At 33.8% G+C, this 18,654-nt stretch overlaps 5 protein-coding genes and 1 pseudogene across 7 annotated transcripts; 4 read left to right on the forward strand and 2 right to left on the reverse strand.

The window, feature by feature from the left end:
• Positions 1–224: 224 nt before the first annotated feature.
• LOC106371215 (protein transport protein Sec61 subunit beta-like) lies at positions 225–1,132 on the reverse strand. The gene is made up of 2 exons (XM_013811252.3): positions 1,002–1,132; positions 225–626 (listed from the first exon to the last, which is right to left on the reverse strand). The coding sequence occupies exon 2, from the start codon at positions 595–597 to the stop codon at positions 355–357; it is 243 nt and encodes an 80-aa protein (XP_013666706.2). The 5' UTR covers positions 598–626; positions 1,002–1,132; the 3' UTR covers positions 225–354.
• A 1,702-nt stretch (positions 1,133–2,834) lies between these two features.
• On the forward strand, positions 2,835–4,223 carry LOC106370199 (zinc finger protein ZAT4). Its single transcript, XM_013810255.3, has one exon. The coding sequence runs from the start codon at positions 3,121–3,123 to the stop codon at positions 3,976–3,978; it is 858 nt and encodes a 285-aa protein (XP_013665709.1). The 5' UTR covers positions 2,835–3,120; the 3' UTR covers positions 3,979–4,223.
• Positions 4,224–6,901: 2,678 nt separating this feature from the next.
• On the reverse strand, positions 6,902–8,498 carry LOC106370198 (SPX domain-containing protein 3). Its single transcript, XM_013810254.3, has 3 exons — positions 8,146–8,498; positions 7,468–7,621; positions 6,902–7,386 (listed from the first exon to the last, which is right to left on the reverse strand). Exons 1-3 carry the CDS (start codon positions 8,350–8,352, stop codon positions 7,004–7,006), a joined length of 744 nt encoding a protein of 247 aa, XP_013665708.1. The 5' UTR covers positions 8,353–8,498; the 3' UTR covers positions 6,902–7,003.
• A 1,621-nt stretch (positions 8,499–10,119) lies between these two features.
• On the forward strand, positions 10,120–12,871 carry LOC106371213 (vesicle-associated protein 1-2). The gene is made up of 8 exons (XM_013811250.3): positions 10,120–10,319; positions 10,402–10,472; positions 10,568–10,649; positions 11,199–11,314; positions 11,403–11,558; positions 11,660–11,710; positions 12,155–12,232; positions 12,455–12,871. The coding sequence occupies exons 1-8, from the start codon at positions 10,271–10,273 to the stop codon at positions 12,569–12,571; spliced, it is 720 nt and encodes a 239-aa protein (XP_013666704.1). The 5' UTR covers positions 10,120–10,270; the 3' UTR covers positions 12,572–12,871.
• A 2,059-nt stretch (positions 12,872–14,930) lies between these two features.
• LOC106370197 (autophagy-related protein 8e) lies at positions 14,931–16,212 on the forward strand. Of its 3 annotated transcripts, none has more exons than XM_013810253.3 (5): positions 14,931–14,990; positions 15,202–15,252; positions 15,347–15,402; positions 15,687–15,739; positions 15,836–16,212. In XM_013810253.3, the coding sequence occupies exons 2-5, from the start codon at positions 15,210–15,212 to the stop codon at positions 15,990–15,992; spliced, it is 309 nt and encodes a 102-aa protein (XP_013665707.1). In that variant the 5' UTR covers positions 14,931–14,990; positions 15,202–15,209; the 3' UTR covers positions 15,993–16,212. The 3 variants fall into 3 exon arrangements, with proteins under 3 accessions (XP_013665707.1, XP_022557316.1, XP_048611257.1); XM_022701595.2 differs by having other exon boundaries at positions 14,942–15,030; XM_048755300.1 differs by lacking the exon at positions 14,931–14,990 and adding an exon at positions 15,004–15,085.
• LOC106369511 lies at positions 15,995–18,624 on the forward strand (annotated as a pseudogene).
• The last annotated feature ends 30 nt before the right edge of the window (positions 18,625–18,654 follow it).

Below are 18,654 nucleotides of genomic sequence, written 5' to 3' on the forward strand. Positions count from 1 at the left end.
TTCTTTTACTCCTCAACTTCTGTTTAGTTTTCAAGATTTCCCTTTTTCTTTCTTATTTGTTTAATTAACCCCAGAAATCTTCATATCACAGGTTAACTTATCATTCAATATGTGAGTTTGCAATTCATTCTTAATTCAGGTTAATTTATCTCTGAATATGTAAATTTGTATTTTATCCTTCAAACTGAATGAAGAACATGGAAACTTTGAATGACAAGAAAGTGGAGTTTTCAAGATATCTCTTATATTCCCACAAAATAAAAAGAAGAGTTCAAACCATTCTCTAACACTCTGATCACTAGCAGTCACTTAGCATCATGTGTTTGTTTGTGTGTGTTACAAGCCTTTCTCTGATCACTTGACAAAGTAAAGCTTTCCCATGACATGAAGGACAGCGACGAAAGCAATGAAACCGATGCTCATAACAAGTACAACATTAGGCGAGATCTTGAGACCCGGTGCGTCATCCGTGTAGAACTGAAGCATGGATCCCGCAGCACCACCAGAGGCTCCTCCACCACTTCCACTAGGCTTCCTCCTACGCATGCTTGCAGCTGCAGCTGCACTTCCTCTCTGTGGAGCTCCACTTCCCACCATCCTTCTCTTCTCCTCTCTTCTCTAACTAACTGTATTGACAAAAAATTTACTGTTATTCTCAGCTGCTACCCTTAATATCAAACATTAAATCACACTATCCTAATTAGGAATATAACAGATTCTATTCAAAGATGAGCGTTCAACAAATTCAAATCCAGCGAATCGATTTCAAAAAGTATGAACCGTAAAGCTACGAACACTCGATCGTATCCTCAGATGCCAAGGCAACACTAAAACATGCAATGGAAGGGAACGTAAAATAAAAAATCGTAGACCAACGAGATCTACATTCTCATCTAGCTTAAACAACAGATCTAACGATTCGTCAATCACGATATTAACTGAATCAAACAGAGTACACCCGAGGCTGGATCGTACATCAACGAAAGCAAATAAAATCTCACCTTGATTTGGCGTTAGAGTTCTGATGTCGTCGAGAACGATAACGAGAGACGATGAGCTTTTTTAGGAGCTTTGGAGTTAACCGGACCCCTTTTATTTTATTAGACGGGTGATTCTCGCCACGTACATTATATCGTATTAGCCAATAAACTAATGCCACGTCAGCGTCATTATCAGGGCCTGTTTAATACCCACGGGCCACGATGAAGGCTCGTAAAAGCCCAAACTAAAGCCTATCAGCATTTGCCCACAGTTTTGCGCTGGACAGGGAAAATAAAGAGTTCACTGAAGTGATGTATATTTATGTTTTACGTAAAATTGCCACCTCGTATTAGTTGACTTCATGAAGAGTATTGTGACTAATCTATGTGCGAAAACGCCATTACCACCTAATAACCCAATGTTATATGCTGAGTTGACAATAAGTAACACATACAGTTATAGTTGCATATATTTTATTCATAAATGAAATATTAATTTGAAGTTCTAACGAGACAAGTCAACGGGAGAGTTTAAAGGAGCTATGAGTTTTTTTCTTTTCTTTAAGAGAGTAGCGTAAGTGGTTTGGCACCACCATTAAGTCATGCCATTGAAGAAGAATCTCAACTTTTACACTTTGCGTAGACCAATTGCTTCCACAACTTTGATTTAAAACATCTCTAAATTTTCAGTTAAAAGGCTATTTGTGTGTGAAATCGCCTAACTAAGTAAGTTCTTTGAGTACATTTATTGTTTTTTTTTTGTAACCGACAATTGTCTAACGTTTGACTTTAATTTTATTTCAAGATTTGTGATTGACCATGCGCACGAGTGAGACTCCAACTCCTAGTGGTACAAGCTTTTGCGCTAGTTATGGTTGGTTTGATCTTTGAATGATCAGTTCAATGTATATATAGGAAAAGATCACATGAACGTTGTGTTGGTTGTTTGATCACGTTTACTACAGTGTTACGAGAAAATAAAGTGAGATGGTTAGGTGTGTATTAGACCAAAGGCATCAATCTTAGTGGGTCCGAAGTTTAATGCGTTTGTAGCTTAACAGGTTATGCTTTTTTGGTTACTCCTACTATAGCATATACCTTTTTGTTTTGTTAATCTTTAGTTTCATTTTAAGTTTAATGGACTTTTAGCTGGTAGTATTTGTTTTTATTGAACAAGAACGTGTGGCAGTGTTATTGAGAAACGAAAATTATGGCTTCTTGACTTTTTCTCATTAGTTTCTAGCTCTGAAGATCCAAAATCAAAGGAGAATTTCAATCTTTTCACAATTTTTGGCATTCCTAATCGTCTTAACTCGAGTGATTAGTGGAATTAAATTAAGATTATACTCTAGGTAATTAAGTCAGGTATTCGAATCATGCTGGATTTTAACTTTCTTAAGACTTAGATATCGTCGCAGACAGTTGGCGAAACTCATGAAAAAGGAAGATGGAAAGCAGAATCTGAAAATTAATTTATTTATTTAGTTCTAATTTTGTTACATTAGAGAGATAGAATTACTGGAGGGTGAGGATAAATTATGTAACCGTCGTCTGAAACAGTACGTGGCTGTCACAAACTGAAAAAAACTAACAGCCATAACAATGTTAACATTCTCCGGTCATATGTTTGGACAACGCTTTGTTCTGGTCCGAATCGTTACATTGCTAAGAAATACCGAAAACACCCTTATAAAATGGCAATTAATTATCTTTTACCGCAGTTAAATTAACGTTGCGCTGAAAATAGACAACTAAACCGCGTTGAGTCTGATTATTCGGTTGTGTTAAATTAGAAGATTTACTATTTTTAATCCGATTAATGAGAAGGGCATTATGGGAAATAAATTTTATTTATTTATTTTTTTTGCAGAAACGGGCAAAACTCGCATGTCAAGTAAAAAATTTACTCTCTTTTCTTCAGTTTCTTGATCGATTAATTAAAGAATTTTATAAATATAGCGTGAGACAAAGAAAGGGAAGTTAAAAATAAATAATTTATAAAGTTTTCTTCTTCTATTCTGCAGAAGAAGAATGCTTTTGTCACGTACTCTCCTTTTGTAGCTTCTCTACTTCTTCTTCTTCTCTCTTCTCTCTTCTTTGTGAAAGATAACTTTGCAAGAAGCTTTTTTGGTTGTTGAAGATGGAGAGATACAAGTGTAGATTTTGCCTCAAGAGCTTCATCAACGGAAGCGCTTTAGGCGGTCACATGAGATCTCACATGCTTACTCTTTCTTCAGAACGTGAGGAACGGCCGAGTCAACTCAGCGAGGAAACAGAGTCTGATGCTTCTTCTTCTTCTTCGTCCGATGATAAAAAGGAGATGGAGTTTGGTTTCTCCGAAAGCGAAACAGAGTCGTCGAGGATCAACCCAACTCGGAAACGATCCAAGCGAACTAGGAAACTGGGATCGTTCGGTTTCGACTTCAAGAAGGTGAAAACGAGTCAACTCGGTGAGACAGAGCATCATCACAGCTCAGCTTCTGACACGACGACGGAGGAAGATCTCGCCTTTTGTCTCATTATGCTCTCCAGAGACAAGTGGAAGCAACAGAACAAGACAAAGCAAACTCTAGTAGAAGAAGAAGAAGAAGAAGAAGAAGACGATGAGTCAGATCATGAATGCAAGAACAGAGGAGGAGGAGGAAGAGGGAGATTCAAGTGCGAGACTTGCGGTAAAGCGTTTAAATCGTATCAAGCATTGGGAGGACACAGAGCGAGCCACAGAAAGAACAAAACTTTCACAAAAACAGAGCATGAGGAGAAAACAGAGTACTCTGTTAACGAGGAGAAGAAAATTCACCAATGTCCGATCTGTTTAAGAGTTTTCACTTCAGGACAAGCACTTGGTGGTCACAAGAGGTCACACGGAATCAACAACATCGTATCGGGAAGAGTCCCTAAAGAAGAAGTATCAGTGAAACAGAGGATGATAGATCTTAACCTTCCTGCACCAAACGAAGACGTTGAAACCTCTGTGGTGGTGTTTGATGAATGGTGAAAAGGTAACAGACTTTGCGTGATCTTATCGGTTTATTATTATTCTTTTTTTGGGTTTTGATCGAACTCTTAAAAAAAAGCTTATGTTTTTATTTGTTTTTGTTTTTGGTTATTATTATGATTATTTTTAAATGCAATGGTGGCTACTTTTACATGTTCTAACGCCATGCCTTCACGTCTTGTTGGCCTAAATCAATGAGCATTGAAGTTTCATTAGTGAATAGAAGAAAAAATTGTGTTAAGTTTTTTTGTTTATAAAGTTCTTATCATGTTTAGGTAATCGATTTAGTATGATTTTTTGCAAGTATAATTTCTTAGTTTCTATATGAATTTAGAAGCTATATAAGTGCCCACTTCATCTATCTCTTTAGCCTACTATTATTTTAAAAATGGAAGTCAAATCTAAAAAGGAAAAAATCAACTTTAATTTTTTTTGTCTTGGTTTCTATATCATTTTCACTGTAGAATCAAATTTGGCCATTGGGTTTGAAACTACCACCAACTTAGAATTATTCTTCACGTATACTTTATTCTTTTACTTATGATTTGGAATCAAAACCCAATGACTGATGTTCATAATGACCATCCAGTAGATATCGACAAAGTTGTGATTTAAAGTGGTTGTGATAGGATCAACTAGTCTTATATTGCACAGTTTGGTGGCTACTCACTAAGATTTAATGTGTTTGCAAGGAAAAATCAGTATTCCATGTTTTGTTAGGTGTTTATTCGCTTATCACTTGGATTTAGTGCTTAGAAAGTATAACTAATTCATTTTCATTTCTAAAAATAAATTATTCAAGGGTACTTCTTTCTCTTTGTTTGGTAAATATTCAAGAGAAAAAAAATCATTACGGTTTATGAATGGAACGGACCAAGCGTACCAAAACCCGTTGTTACTATTTTGTGAATTCTTATTTGCCTCAAATCTGCGAGACCATTTCATGCATTTGCTTTGCTACGTCTACGAACTGGCACGAATATCCTCTCTGATACTCGTCTATGAAAAATAGCTAACACGCACAACAACAGCAACAAAAAAAACACAATAGAATAAGTTATGAAGGTAAGGAAAATGTATTTTACTCGAGTCTTTTCTTCACTTGTGCGAATGGAAAAGTTAAAGTATAAGATTACATTTCCATAAAGTTCATGGCAATGTCCTTTTTTCGGTAACATGCCAATGTCCTTAAACGTCACTCTTCTATAAGCTATGATATGTAAAAAAACTAATAGAGAGAGGTGTCGAATGTGTATAAAGCTAGCAAAAAAATGAAGATCACACGCAATGCAAAGAGAGGTAGCCACAAATAAAGCGAGATAACATCGAATATGTGACATCTGGTAACAAAAAGAAGTATATATTACAAGTGTTCTTCTTTTCTGAATGTATATACCTAAGGTGGCTAGCTAAGTGAGTGTAGACAACATTTATATTAATGCCAATCGGGATTGGATGTCCCTCTGGTTAACGCGTTGATCATATTTGGACTTTTTCCGGCAAATCAAATTGGAAATTGATCTTGACAAAATAAGTAAATAACACGATCATGTACCTATCAATAGTATTTACGGAATGTTTCGTATTTAGCTTGTGATAACGTGTTGTTGATTAGACTATGACGCTAATCACGGCGATTAGATATACGGTTACGCAAGGTTTGACGCATTTTGTTGCAATATAGTTATGAGAAAAGTTCGTTGAAGACGTTGCATGTATTTTTATACATGTTATCGAGCCGAAAGCCGAAACGGCAGCAGAAGTTATATTTTATAGTTGTACTTCTAAGAGATAATAAAACATAAACTACAAAACTAACTACTAACAATAAGTAATACGATTTTTTCGAAACAACTTAGCTTGATAATGGCTAGCTAGGTTTCAGTTTAGCCGATTTTGTTCTTGCATCATTTCAATTAGCTTAGAATTAATCGTTTTGTATTTTGCAAACAAATGAATATTACAAAGCTAATATTTTTTTTATGAATATCAGCTCTATGCTATCTAGAAACTTCAACATTGATGAATGCAATGATATATGCTCTAGACTATTACTACCTTTGAACTTCAAGCTTTGTTAACTAGTTTAATTAAACTCTGCAAAGTTTCATATAATATACTTTATTAAAAAGAATGGATTAACAATGTACGATGATCTTATAGAAGGCCAACTCTAAACATTCGACTAATGAAAAGGAAGTTGACTTTTTAAAAAAGACAAAAAAACATCTCTCTGCATGTCATATAACATTTCACCCCTTCAGCTTAATGAAGAAACTACTGCACCCACTTAACCAATTACTTAATAAAACAGAACGAAAGGGTGTCGTTTCGAGAAGGCAGATTAGTACAGAAGATACCCCCGTAAGCAACCACTAATGTGAAAAACAATTAGAGTATCAGCTTCTATCTTATTTAAACTAGTTTCCCTTTGAAGGACAATCCTGGATTCTTGATTAGCCTCTCAATACGCTCTTCTAGATAGAACTCTGCTCGAGTCCAAAACTTTTCTTGCTCTCAAACCACTATGATGGTGTAATTTATCTAAGTTCAAAGTCACATTGTTTTTAATGCCAGTGAACTTATACTTATTGAATGCGGAATTGGAATAGATTAGTTAAAGTATCTTATTCTTCTAGTCAAGCCAGAAACTTAGAGAATCTTGTATATGTTCTTCTATTTCATCCAAAGGCTGACTCAATCAACTTACATACTGTAAGATGGTCCTGACTAGAGAAACGCAGAACATAACTGATCAGTCTCCTTTATACATTGTTTACACCACCTAACAACTGACTTTTTTTAAGTCAGTGACATTGTGAATAACAGGGCTAATAATTTGTAGTCATCCAGCAAAAGAAAGCTGTCTAGCTATCCGAGCAATTATCAGATGTTTAAACTCGATTGAGTATAATGCGGAATATTAAGATAATGCCATTTTCCATATGATTTAAGGAAGTAAAACAAAAAAATACAATTATTATGATAAGTCCATTTCCCGTGTGATTAAATTACTAAAGAGTTATCAATAAGGAATAGGTATCGGAGAAGGAACGTGTCTCGGCCGTAAAACGAGATCGGAGTCGGAGAGATTAAGTGGCGGAAGCGAGTAAGCACCGTAAGTAGAACTCCCTCTTCTCATCTCTCTCATCGTCATCAACGCCGCAACCGTATTCCTAAATATCCCTTCTCCCGCCGCAGCCGAACTCACCGCCGCAGATCTCTCGTATCCCTCCACCTCCCTAGTCAACGCCGGAAACATCGCGTCCATCGTCGTCTCCCACTCTCTCACCAGCCTAGACACCAAATCCGTTTTGAAAAACGGTTGACGAAGAACTTTCTGGATAAACGGTGATCGCAATGCTCCTCCTGTTCTCTTGTCGTACTTCTTCAGAATCTTTGTTAACCCTGTAATAAAAAGTTTCATTCTCTTTCCGACCAGACACAGTTGAAGTAAAGATTCTGTCGGTTAAAAGTAACTTTTATTACCAGTGTAGTTAATGTTGCTGTAATTAACGAGAAGTACCATCTCGCCATGGAAGTTAACAATATCTTTTCTGATCTCACCAATCTCTTCTCTGAACATTACATCATCATTGTCTCCACATTTTTCTACCAATCTCTGAATCCGATATTGCAATTCCTTCAAATATACATTGCTTAGTTACGAAAATTTGCATATAATATAGTCACTCCATTTTTTATTAGTTCATGTGTTTAGCATCGTGCGCATAAATTAAAATAATAATTTTATTTTTAAAACTTGAAGACTACTATTAATTATCTATCTAAATTCAGTTCAATCAATGATAAAACAAATGACATAGTACAAAAAATCATATAAACGATCATATAACATTAAAAACAGAGGAAATATTACAAACTTATTAAAAGTGGATTATATTTCTTATTATATGTCTCATTTTAGTTTTCTTCGTAGTAAAATTATTTATTTCCGACCTTTTTGAAAGAATTATACATATCTAATAGAAATGTTTGTTTATTTCGATTAAATATTTCAACCAATATAAATGTTTGTTTATCATACATTTTTAATAGGGGAGAAAGTTAGATCAGTGATTGGCCAAAATATTAAAACTCTTTGTAATGAGTCAAACTCGGTTGAGTGGACTCGGTAAACCCGACAAGAATGTATTATATATATACCTTGTGGTGGATGATAAAATCTTCTTCTTGCTCCACGAAGAAGGCATTAAACTTCTCAATCTCGGCGTTCAATAAACCGACAAAGATAGATTCCGCCGGAGCAGGAGAAGAGATCAGATTCTTGAGTTCTTTGTAACGGAGAAACTTGTCACGCCACTCCGGCAACGACTCTTGTATCTGTTCCTTAATCCTCTTACCGAACTTCATCAAAATGTGTGTATATGTTTAAATGAAGGGAAAGAAATTATTATAATGAGATCTGGAGGAAGAAGACGTTATAGAGAGATATAAATAGTGGTTATGAAATAGAATATGAAAAAGGATATGCTTAGCTTTGGCGTGACGAAGTGCTGTGAATGTGGCATGTAATAAAGAGATGAGATATGAAAAAAAAAAAGGTTAGATTATTGTTGCTGTTCATGTAAAAAAAAAGATAAAATCCTCAGCATATTCGGTTTTTGAAGTCATATGTTTGTACTTTTTTAAATATAATTTTGGGTTTCTATCTTTTGACCGGACCTTTAAATAGTATGTTTGGAATATTACATGTTCTTTTGCTGATTTCATGTTATCTTTTTTCAAGGTATAAAGTATAAACTCTAGAACTTAAGGTTGATTCGAACTTACAATATTTTCAATATTATTTTTAAAAATAATTGTGATTTATGTGATTATTTTTGAATGCATGCTTTTAATGTGGTCGCGTCGGCGAGAGACCGTCGTGCACAAGGAAAGGAAGAAATTGCCGGGACGTTTGTGAGATTTAGAGCTGAAAGTGACCAAAATGACCTTGACCCGTGACCAAAATTCGGGGCTAAAATATAAATTATAGAGATCCTCGTTGTCTTTGGACAGAGAGAATTCAAAGATTCCAAGAGAATCAAGCATATGGTTCATTTCATATCCAAAAAGAAGAAAAAGAAATGAGCAGAAGACGTGTTTCAAAAAAAAAAAAATAATGAGCAGAAGCAATAGTAAAGGCCCATTAAAATAGATCCATCAAATCAAGGCCACTAAAAACTCACTATACGGTCCATACATTTGACTATTTTGTTATTTAATACTAATTGAATTTTCGTTGTAATTAATATTTTTATTTACTGTTAAATTATACTCCCTCCATTTTTTTAGGATGTTTTAGTATAAACACACAAATAAAGAAAAAATTATTTTTATTAAAAACATTTGATTACAACAAAAAAATAATCAAAAATAGTTAACCATCACTATTCTGAACAAATAAAACAAAAAAAATACGAATTGACTTTTTATATTTTAATCAATTGATTTAATATTTTTACATAGAAAGTTTTATAACGCCATACAAATTAAAACAAAAACATTCTTTAAAAATTCATACAAAAAGAAACGGAGAGAGTAATATTCCAAATCCACATACATGACTGCGCTTTATCAGTTATCACTCATCCCATATATGAACACAGCAAGTCGAGTGATATTTTATACAATATAGATGTGTCATATAGCGTATACAACAGAACCAATTATGAATTTTCAACAAAAGTACACCATGTTTGTCAGCCGGATTTGAAAAAAAAAAGGAATACTGAATCTCTTTTGATTCAAAAAAATATTTAGCTGGTTGCATTTATCCAATCAAGTGTGCTCGTTATGCTCTAATTACTTATGGTAACTAGATAATCTACTTTTTCGCTTTTCTACAATCAATTAGGGTGTGATTAAAAAGAGATTATAACATTTTTATAGGTGGTATTTTCACTATTAAAAATTAGAAAAACAAATGTTGGTTGTTTGGAAATTTTTCAAAAAAAAATGAAAAACTCGAAAACTATATGAAATTTTGTATATGGTTCAGTTTTTAAAAAATTTAAGCTAATTTTATGACATTAATATTTTATGATAAAAAGACAACCATAATGATGCGAGAAAGCCACAAGGGGACGTGGTTCGCCACCTGGTTTTCGCTGGTAAACATTTTTTTTTTTAAAACGAGTTTGGTGATCACTACTAAGAAATGACAATTATACCCCCCCAGATAATATAACGCACCTCGAGTCAGAAGAAGCTGCACATTATCGTCTCTCCAGTCTTCGAAAGCGACGACGACGGAAAACGATTAAAATTCTCCGGCGATCTTATCAGAATGAGCAACGCGCTTCTCGACATCGATCCCATCGATCTTCAATTCCCTTGTAAGCTCGATTTCTCAACGATTCACGCACGTCCTCCTCCTCCTACTTATAGATCTGCCTTTATAATCGATTTGCTGTGTAGTTGAATTGAAGAAACAGATCTCTTGCTCTCTGTACTTAGCTAACAAAACCGACGATTACGTCGCCTTCAAGGTGTGGAAATCGATCGTAATCCTTCTTAGTTTTCGAAGATTCTTCTTCTGTGTGTATGATCTTAGCGTTTGTTTCGATGATCAATTTTTTTAAAGGTTAAAACGACGAATCCGAAGAAGTACTGTGTGAGGCCTAACACTGGCGTTGTTCTTCCGAGATCCTCTTCTGAGGTTCTAGGTTAGTATCTCGTGATGATCCCTTTCCCTTTCGTTTATACATCTATCACGTGTTGTTAATGGTATACGTTAGCGTGGTTAGTTGTTGGTTAAGCTTAAGGCCCTGCTCGCTTACTAATCGCGCTGACCTGCGATTGTTGTTCGTTTTGATGTCGTGTAACCTGCGATTGGTGGTAAGTCGCAGGTTGTTGTTCGTTTTGATGTTGCGCGACCAATCGCAAGTTCCAATTCAAGTCGCCTAAAAATTAAGAAAATTTTGATCGCGCTACTGATCGCAAATCTCGGGTCGAACATAATTTTAGTCGCATCGCATGTCATAAGTCGCAAGTCGCGCATGTAAATGAACGTAATCTTAGTCGCAGGTCTATCGTAGCTGACTTTTAGCTGACTTTACTGTACAGTTACAATTAATGTTGAGATTTACATTCCATAACAAACTTTCTTCTTCTTCATCGTCTCTCAACATTCATACTCTTGATATGCTATTGCTATCAGAGCTCAACGATCGTTTTTCTCTGTGTTTGATTTGTTGTTTTATTTGGAAACTTAGTGACGATGCAAGCGCAGAAGGAAGCTCCTGCTGATATGCAGTGCAAGGACAAGTTCTTGCTTCAGTGTGTTGTGGCTAGTCCTGGAGTCACTGCCAAGGATGTTACTCCTGAGATGGTATATGATTTAAAGCATTGGTTCTCTCATATGGCTATGGTTACTTTACACTGTGTTTTATGTTTTTTTTTGGTGATTAATGCTGCAGTTTAGTAAAGAGGCAGGGCATCGAGTTGAGGAGACTAAATTGAGAGTTGTCTACGTTGATCCACCTCGACCACCTTCACCGGTACGTGAAGGGTCGGAAGAGGGCTCTTCGCCAAGAGCTTCCGTCTCTGACAATGGGGCTTCTGATTTTACCGCTGTAAGTATCCAACTTCAGCTTTAAATAGCCAAGAAAATAGAACCTTTTTGCTATACGTTTCCTTTGGTAATAATCGTGTTGAGTTTCTTGTTTGACTTTAGGCTCCAAGATTTAGTGTGGACAGGCTTGAAACTCAGGAAAACTCACCAGAGGTAATTTAGTAAACTTTCTGATCTTTTTTTTTTTTTTAATTTACAATACTTTCAAGAAGCTGAGCTACATAAGAAAGAGTGTTTTGAGTATTATATCATTACGGAATCATTTTTTCTTGAGCTTATTTCTTAGCAACGCAATGGCTCGTTCATTAATACACTTTAATTCTTAAGCTTATTAGACCAAGAATCATAACCTTTGTGTTTATCACCGTAAAGAATTTTAGCTTTGACAAATCTTTTAGCTGTGTAGAGTTTGGTACGTCAAAACTGTGGTGTAGATGAATATGGCTTCTTCTGCTGTGGCTTTAGCTTTCCATTGTTTATGCATTTGCAACAAACCTACTAGCTAGTTGGCAAAACATACCGTTGGAGTTAGGTGATATGATCATTCATGTGACATGTAAAAAATGATGCTTATTGACTTGTGTGATGTAATTCCAGGCGAGAGCTCTCATCACAAGGCTCACGGAGGAAAAGAACTCTGCGATTCAACTGAACAACAGACTTCAACAAGAATTGGTAAGGAAAATTCTCACCGCATCATTGTTATTTTGAGCGACTACTCCCTGCAATTTTCGACAAGTACTTTAAATAGCTAGTTTCCCTGGTTTTTAATGAAGCAGCCGTTTTCTTTTGTTTGTTTGTTTTTGAATAGTAAGAATCTAGTTCATCACTTGCACTGGCCTTTCATTGCCAAACACGAACCTTATCTGATAACAAAGAAATATGTAATTATTGCAGGAGAAGTTGAAGCGTGAAAGCAAGAGAAGTCAGAGTGGTGGTGGGATCCCGTTCATGTACGTTCTTCTGGTGGGACTAATCGGCTTAATCTTGGGATACATTATGAAGAGGACATGATCTCGTTTGAAAAATACAAAATATTCGACAAGTCTCAAAAGTGGCTTCAGCAAGAACCCAAAAGACATGAAAACTGAAAAATAAAAAAATGTTGTGTTAGGACATTGAATCTTGTCTCTCCTATCTTATCGTCGTCCATTTACCTTTGGTTTAAATCTTAAAATTAGTGCGTTAGAGGATTGTATTACGGTTTTCATAAGAACTTAGACTTCTCATCCCTCTTTTTCAACTTTTGTAATCCAAAAGACATTTGTTATTGTGTGTTCATTCAATAATAGTGGGAGGATAGTAAGAGTCTAATTGATTTAGAGGATTAAACCCAACCACTAAATTCTAGATTGCGAGTTTCAGTCTTTAGGTTGATGACTAGGCAGACTAGCTAAAAGAAGGGACACCACTAAGTCGGGAAATCGGCTAATTCCTACGTCAACAAGGGCCAACAGTCCCGATCAGTATATAAATATGTTACTTATGCGAAAACATACATCAACTAGTACAAAATTTAATTTTCATACGCAAATTTTCAAAATTTGGTTTTATCATACGCTGAACTAATTTTCTTTAGTCAAACGTTGAGTTGTCGTTAACCAATAACAGAAAATCGGCTAATTCATACATCAACAGAGACCAATGGTCCAGATCAATACATAAACACTTCACTTGTGCAAAAACATACATCAACTAATACAAAATTTAAATTCAATACATGAACTTTCGAAATCTGGTTTTGACATACACTAAAGCTTGACATGCGCGTCCGCGCGGATATTTATTGTTAATTTTTTTATAAATTGTTTAATGACATTCCTAAATATATAAAATTTTGTTTATTTTTATGTTCCTACACATAAAAACCAAACCCACCCGGATTTGGAAAGACCTTATTTGAATCCCACCAGAAAATTTATAATACCCGAACAAAGCATAATTTCAAAACCCGAAAAAAACTCGATATCCGAAAGAACCAATCCATACCCAACCATATACATGATATCCATATCTTAATGAAGTAGTTAAGAAGTATAAAAAAATGTAAAAGATATAATAAAACACTTAAATATAGGTAAGTTCTGTTTTATATTTCTATAAGACATGCTGTCAAATTATTTGAAAAAATGCAATTAATAAAGTAGTTAAGTTGAGTGAAAATAAGGAAAAAAAGATGTAATAAATCTGTTGAAAATAATGTTAGTTTTATTTTGTGCTTAAATTTAATAAAAATAAATTTACCTAATTTTTAGTAGTCAAATAATACCGAAAATAAATTGTGTCACGTGTTGATTAAGTAAAGTTTTTATTGTATTATGTGATAATTAAACCATAATATGTAGTAATTGACAGAGAGAAATGAGAATGTTTAGCTTATCGAAGACATTCTCTTTTCTCTTTTTTAATTTTGTCTTCTTTCGTTTTCGGTGTTAGTGTTTTCTTTTGTCGAAAAAGTTGAAGAAAAAATTAAAGAGAAAAACTAACTAATGAATTACACGAGAAAGAAATCGTTTGACCTACATGATTTATTTTTCTCATTCAATTACTATGTAATACAGTTTAATTACCACATAATACAATAAAAACTTTACTTAATCAATACGTGACATACAATTTATCTTCGATATTATTTGACTAGTGGAAATTAGGTAAATATCAAAGCTTTAGCGTATGTGAAAACCAGATTCAAAAGTTCAAATTTAAAATTGTATTAGTTAATGTATGTTTTTGCACAAGTGAAGTGTTTATGTATTGATCCGTACCAATAGTCCCTGTTGATGTATGAATTAGCCTATTTTCTATCACCGGTTAACGATAATTCAACGTTTAACTAACGGAAATTAGGTCAATGTATGATAAAATCCAATTTTGAAAATTCATGTATGAAAATTGAATTTTATACTAGTTGATGTATGTTTTCGCACATGTAACATGTTTATGTACTAATCAAGACCGTTGACTCTTGTTGATGTAGGAATTGACCGATTTTCCGTGCTAAGTCACTAACGTGCCACATGTTTAGATATTCACATATATAGTAATTTATTTATTTCTTATAAGTTTATATCTAAATTTCAAATTCCTGATATATATTTTAAAAGCCAGGCTTCAAAACTGGGAAATTGCTTTCATACATCGTTGATAGAAATCTAATTATACCACTTTTGGATTTCCCGAAGAGGGCGTTATGTAATGTACGTAAATTAGTATATTGGGCATGGGCCTCTTATATTAATCTGGCCCATCAAACCTCAGCAATCCGTATTATTCTAGTAAGAAAAAGTCCGAGGGTGATCCACTTACGAGGAAAAGTCTGAGTAAGAAGAACATCAATAAATTAAAATTTATGTATTATATTACGTAGCTTGTTTGGGGGAACAAGTAACTCGACTTGTCAGCGAATACATACATAAAGTACGAATCATCCTAGGTAGTTAATCGTTATCCAATCATAGAAGAAAAAGAAAAAGGTTGCGTTTGTGAATTTTTCGTCGAGAATCAAGATCATCTTCTTCTCCTGAAGGAGTTTGATCCTTGTCCATATCACATCAATCCAAGCTTTCAGTTGATTTGATCTGTTACATAATCTGTTAGTTTTTTCACCTGATTTGTGAATCTTGTTATTTTCATATAATCATTAGGAGTGAAGATGAGTAAAGGCGGCAGCAGCCTTAAGCTGGACAACGATCTCGGTTAGTCTTTTTTTACTGATTTGATCTTGTGATCTTATATGTGTGCATGTATGTATGTATGTATTTCTGAGTCTTCAAGATGGTGTTTGTTTAGAAAAGAGGCAAGCTGAATCTTTAAGGATCATGGAGAAGTACCCTGACAGGATCCATGTATGTTCTGTTCTTTTAGGATTTTTAAGTATCTATCATCAGTTTATTCTCATTCAACTGCACGAAGATCATGAATCTTTGATGACTCGTGGTAAAATCCACAGTTTAGCTTGTATGTTGCTGATCACAAGTTTCTGATTTGTGGCATTCATGTGTTTGTATATTGCTGATCACAAGTTTCTCAACATTTTGCGAAGAATTGTTACAGACGAACATTAGATTTGTTTACTATCTTACATTGTATTGATCAGTAAAGGAATGGGACTATGTGTGTTTTGTTGCAGGTGATTGTGGACAAGGCTGAGAAATTTGAAATCCCAAACATTGACAAGAAAAAGTAAATAACCTTTGTTCCCATCTTAACTTATTTTTTTAAAAGATTTGCAGTTTTTAAATGGAGTTTTCTGAATGGTTTGGGTTTTGATAATTGCAGATACCTGTCAGACCTAATTAACAGTTGGTCAATTTGTGTATGTGATTCGCAAAAGAATCAAACTAAGTTCAGAGAAAGCTATCTTCATATACGTAGACAATGTCCTTCCTCCTACAGGAGAGATTCTGTCAAGCGTCTACGAAGAGGAGAAAGATGAAGATGGCTTCCTCTACATCACTTACAGTGGTGAGACTACGTTTGGTGCTTCTTCAATCTAAATCCATGACCTGAGAAACACCTGCGTTTTGATGTTTCCCACCTCTTAGTTTGTGTATATTGTATTGTATTCTATCAGCAGAGTCTTCTCAAGATTTGTGATTTTTTTAATATTCTTGCACTTTTATTTTTAAATATATAGACTAAGATTGACCAATGCCTATTAAGCTTTTTTTGAAATTCGAAAATGTTTTCTGAAACTGTTTAAAAAATATATATTTTAAATTATTAAGATTTGAAAATGTAATTATTATTATTTATATTAAAAATATAATATTTTTTAAAATAATTATATATTTAAAAAATGTAAAAGTATATAAATGTAATGAGTTATAGTTTTGAACATATAATTTGGATTTAAGGTGCAATAGATATTTGGTAAGAATAATTATTTTGTTTTCTAGTATTTTTATCATAAGGATTTTGAAAATCACATTGATACATATGATATTTTGAAAGTTGAGTCTTATGAGTAAAAATGAATAGAATTCATCTCCCAATAACACTAAATTTAATTAGAACTAGATTTTGACCCGCGCTTTCAAAGCGCGGGTTCATTTTCCTTTTTTTTTTTAATTGACAAATATTTAGTAAATGTCATATTTCATATATTTGTGTTTTATTTTATAAAAGACTTAAACTTTTTATCTTTCTTTATCGTGTTTCATTTTAAATGACTATTTATGTTTAAAAATTAAACTTTATTTTTTTAATGAATTAAGTTGGTATAACTCTGATAAATTAATTTTATTATGTGGTTAATATTTTTAATAAAAATAATTATATACTTTTAATAAAGATTTATACTTTTCAATGAAAAAAATAATTTTTTTTATGAATGCTTAAATTATATTAAGAAAAAAAATTAAGAATGGTTGGAAAAAAATTACTTGAACTTGGACTCAATGGCCCAAAGAAAAAAAATGTGAGAATTAGATCTGATTTCTTAATCGGCCCAAATGGCCTAAGAGAGATCTGATGTGGACAGTGGGCTTGATCCAAAAAAATGGTTCAATATAGATGTGCTATTAATATTACTTGATTGCCTTTAATGAAACATGTAATGTTAATAAAGAAAAGGGCATGCTAAGGTAAAAAAGACAATAGTATCATGTTTTAATAGTATAGATTAGAGAATCAATAATAACTAAACTTTTTGAATAACAAAATATTTGAATAGATTTTGAAATTCTTAAACCAATAATAATGGATTTTGAAATCCAAGAACCAATAACAATGGATTCTTAATATTCACAAACTCTACACACATTCATGTCCCAGTAACCCCCTAAATATCTTATCATCAACGTGTAATTGATCCTCTTGTCTTTTCTCCTTTTTAATGATGAAAAAAAAATTCAATATCAGTAATAGTATTTAATCAATTTCCATGGTCAAACTAGCTGGAGATATAGTTTTGTTTCTTACTCAAATTTTATTCACAGATCCTTCTCATCATATCTTAGTTTAAATTCATCTCTTTGTATATTTCTCTTACTAATGAGTCACTAACTTCTTTATAAACCATATCTCTCCTTCACATTCATCCCAAAACCCTTCCTCAAAAACTCCCTAAGAGCATCAGCCATTCTTAACCAAAAATCTTTAAAATTAAATTATTATAATAATTTGTGGGGCCCACACAATTTAAGAATCTGTGCCAACTTTGTCTCTTGCAATTTCTAGCTAAGGATCGTTTTACTGACAGACACGTTACTGTGCGCGGACCCCATCGCCACGGGAAAACCCGCGATTGACTACTCTTTTTAAAAAAAAAGAAAGCTGAAAAAAAATAACAATTAAAAAAACTTACCTACATTATCGAGCCATCAGTATCGGGCGTTGCTGATGCTCTAAGACTCTTGTAGTAACAGGTCTTCTTCTCACATTTAACCTTATTTTCTTCACTTTTGTGACTTCCACAAAATGTCCACCAACTACTCCTAAACACCCGAAACCCCCAAAGAAGGACACGGCGGTTAAACCCACTTGTCCAACCGACACACTTAAGCTCGGTGTTTGCGCAGACCTATGGGGTTAGTCATCGTTGTTGTTGGCTCTCCACCAAACTTCCTTGTTGTGCACTTCTTAAGGGTATTGCTAATCTTGAAGCTGCTGTTTGTCTTTGCACCGCTCTTAAAGCCAATGTCTTGGGGATTAATCTCAATGTTTCTGTTGATCTGAGCTTGCTACTGAACTACTGTGGCAAGAAACTTCGTTACGGCTTACAATGTGCTTGAAGATCTATGATTTTGTAAAGATAAATCTCTTTGGTATGCTTTGTGCTGTTACTTCTATTATTGTCTATTGTTTTTTGTGAGATAAGGGCAAATTGATAAGGGAAAATCTCCAACCTTTGTTATTTCATATTGAATGGGTTTCATTTTGTAAGGCTTGAATTTGTTAATGAAATGATCGTTTGATGTAATTATTTAATATCTTTCCTGCATTTCGACTGTACAAATTAATAATGGTCTCTTGTATAAACTATATTCTTCTGAATTGGGCTATATATGAATCTTTTTGATAAATGTGTGGTTGATCATAAAAAATCATTTAAGTGTTGTTCAAAATGATAAATAACCATGAGTTTTTTTTATAAA

The sequence above is a fragment of the Brassica napus genome, chromosome C4, assembly GCF_020379485.1.
Source record: "Brassica napus cultivar Da-Ae chromosome C4, Da-Ae, whole genome shotgun sequence".
In the NCBI taxonomy this organism is placed as follows: Eukaryota; Viridiplantae; Streptophyta; class Magnoliopsida; order Brassicales; family Brassicaceae; genus Brassica; species Brassica napus.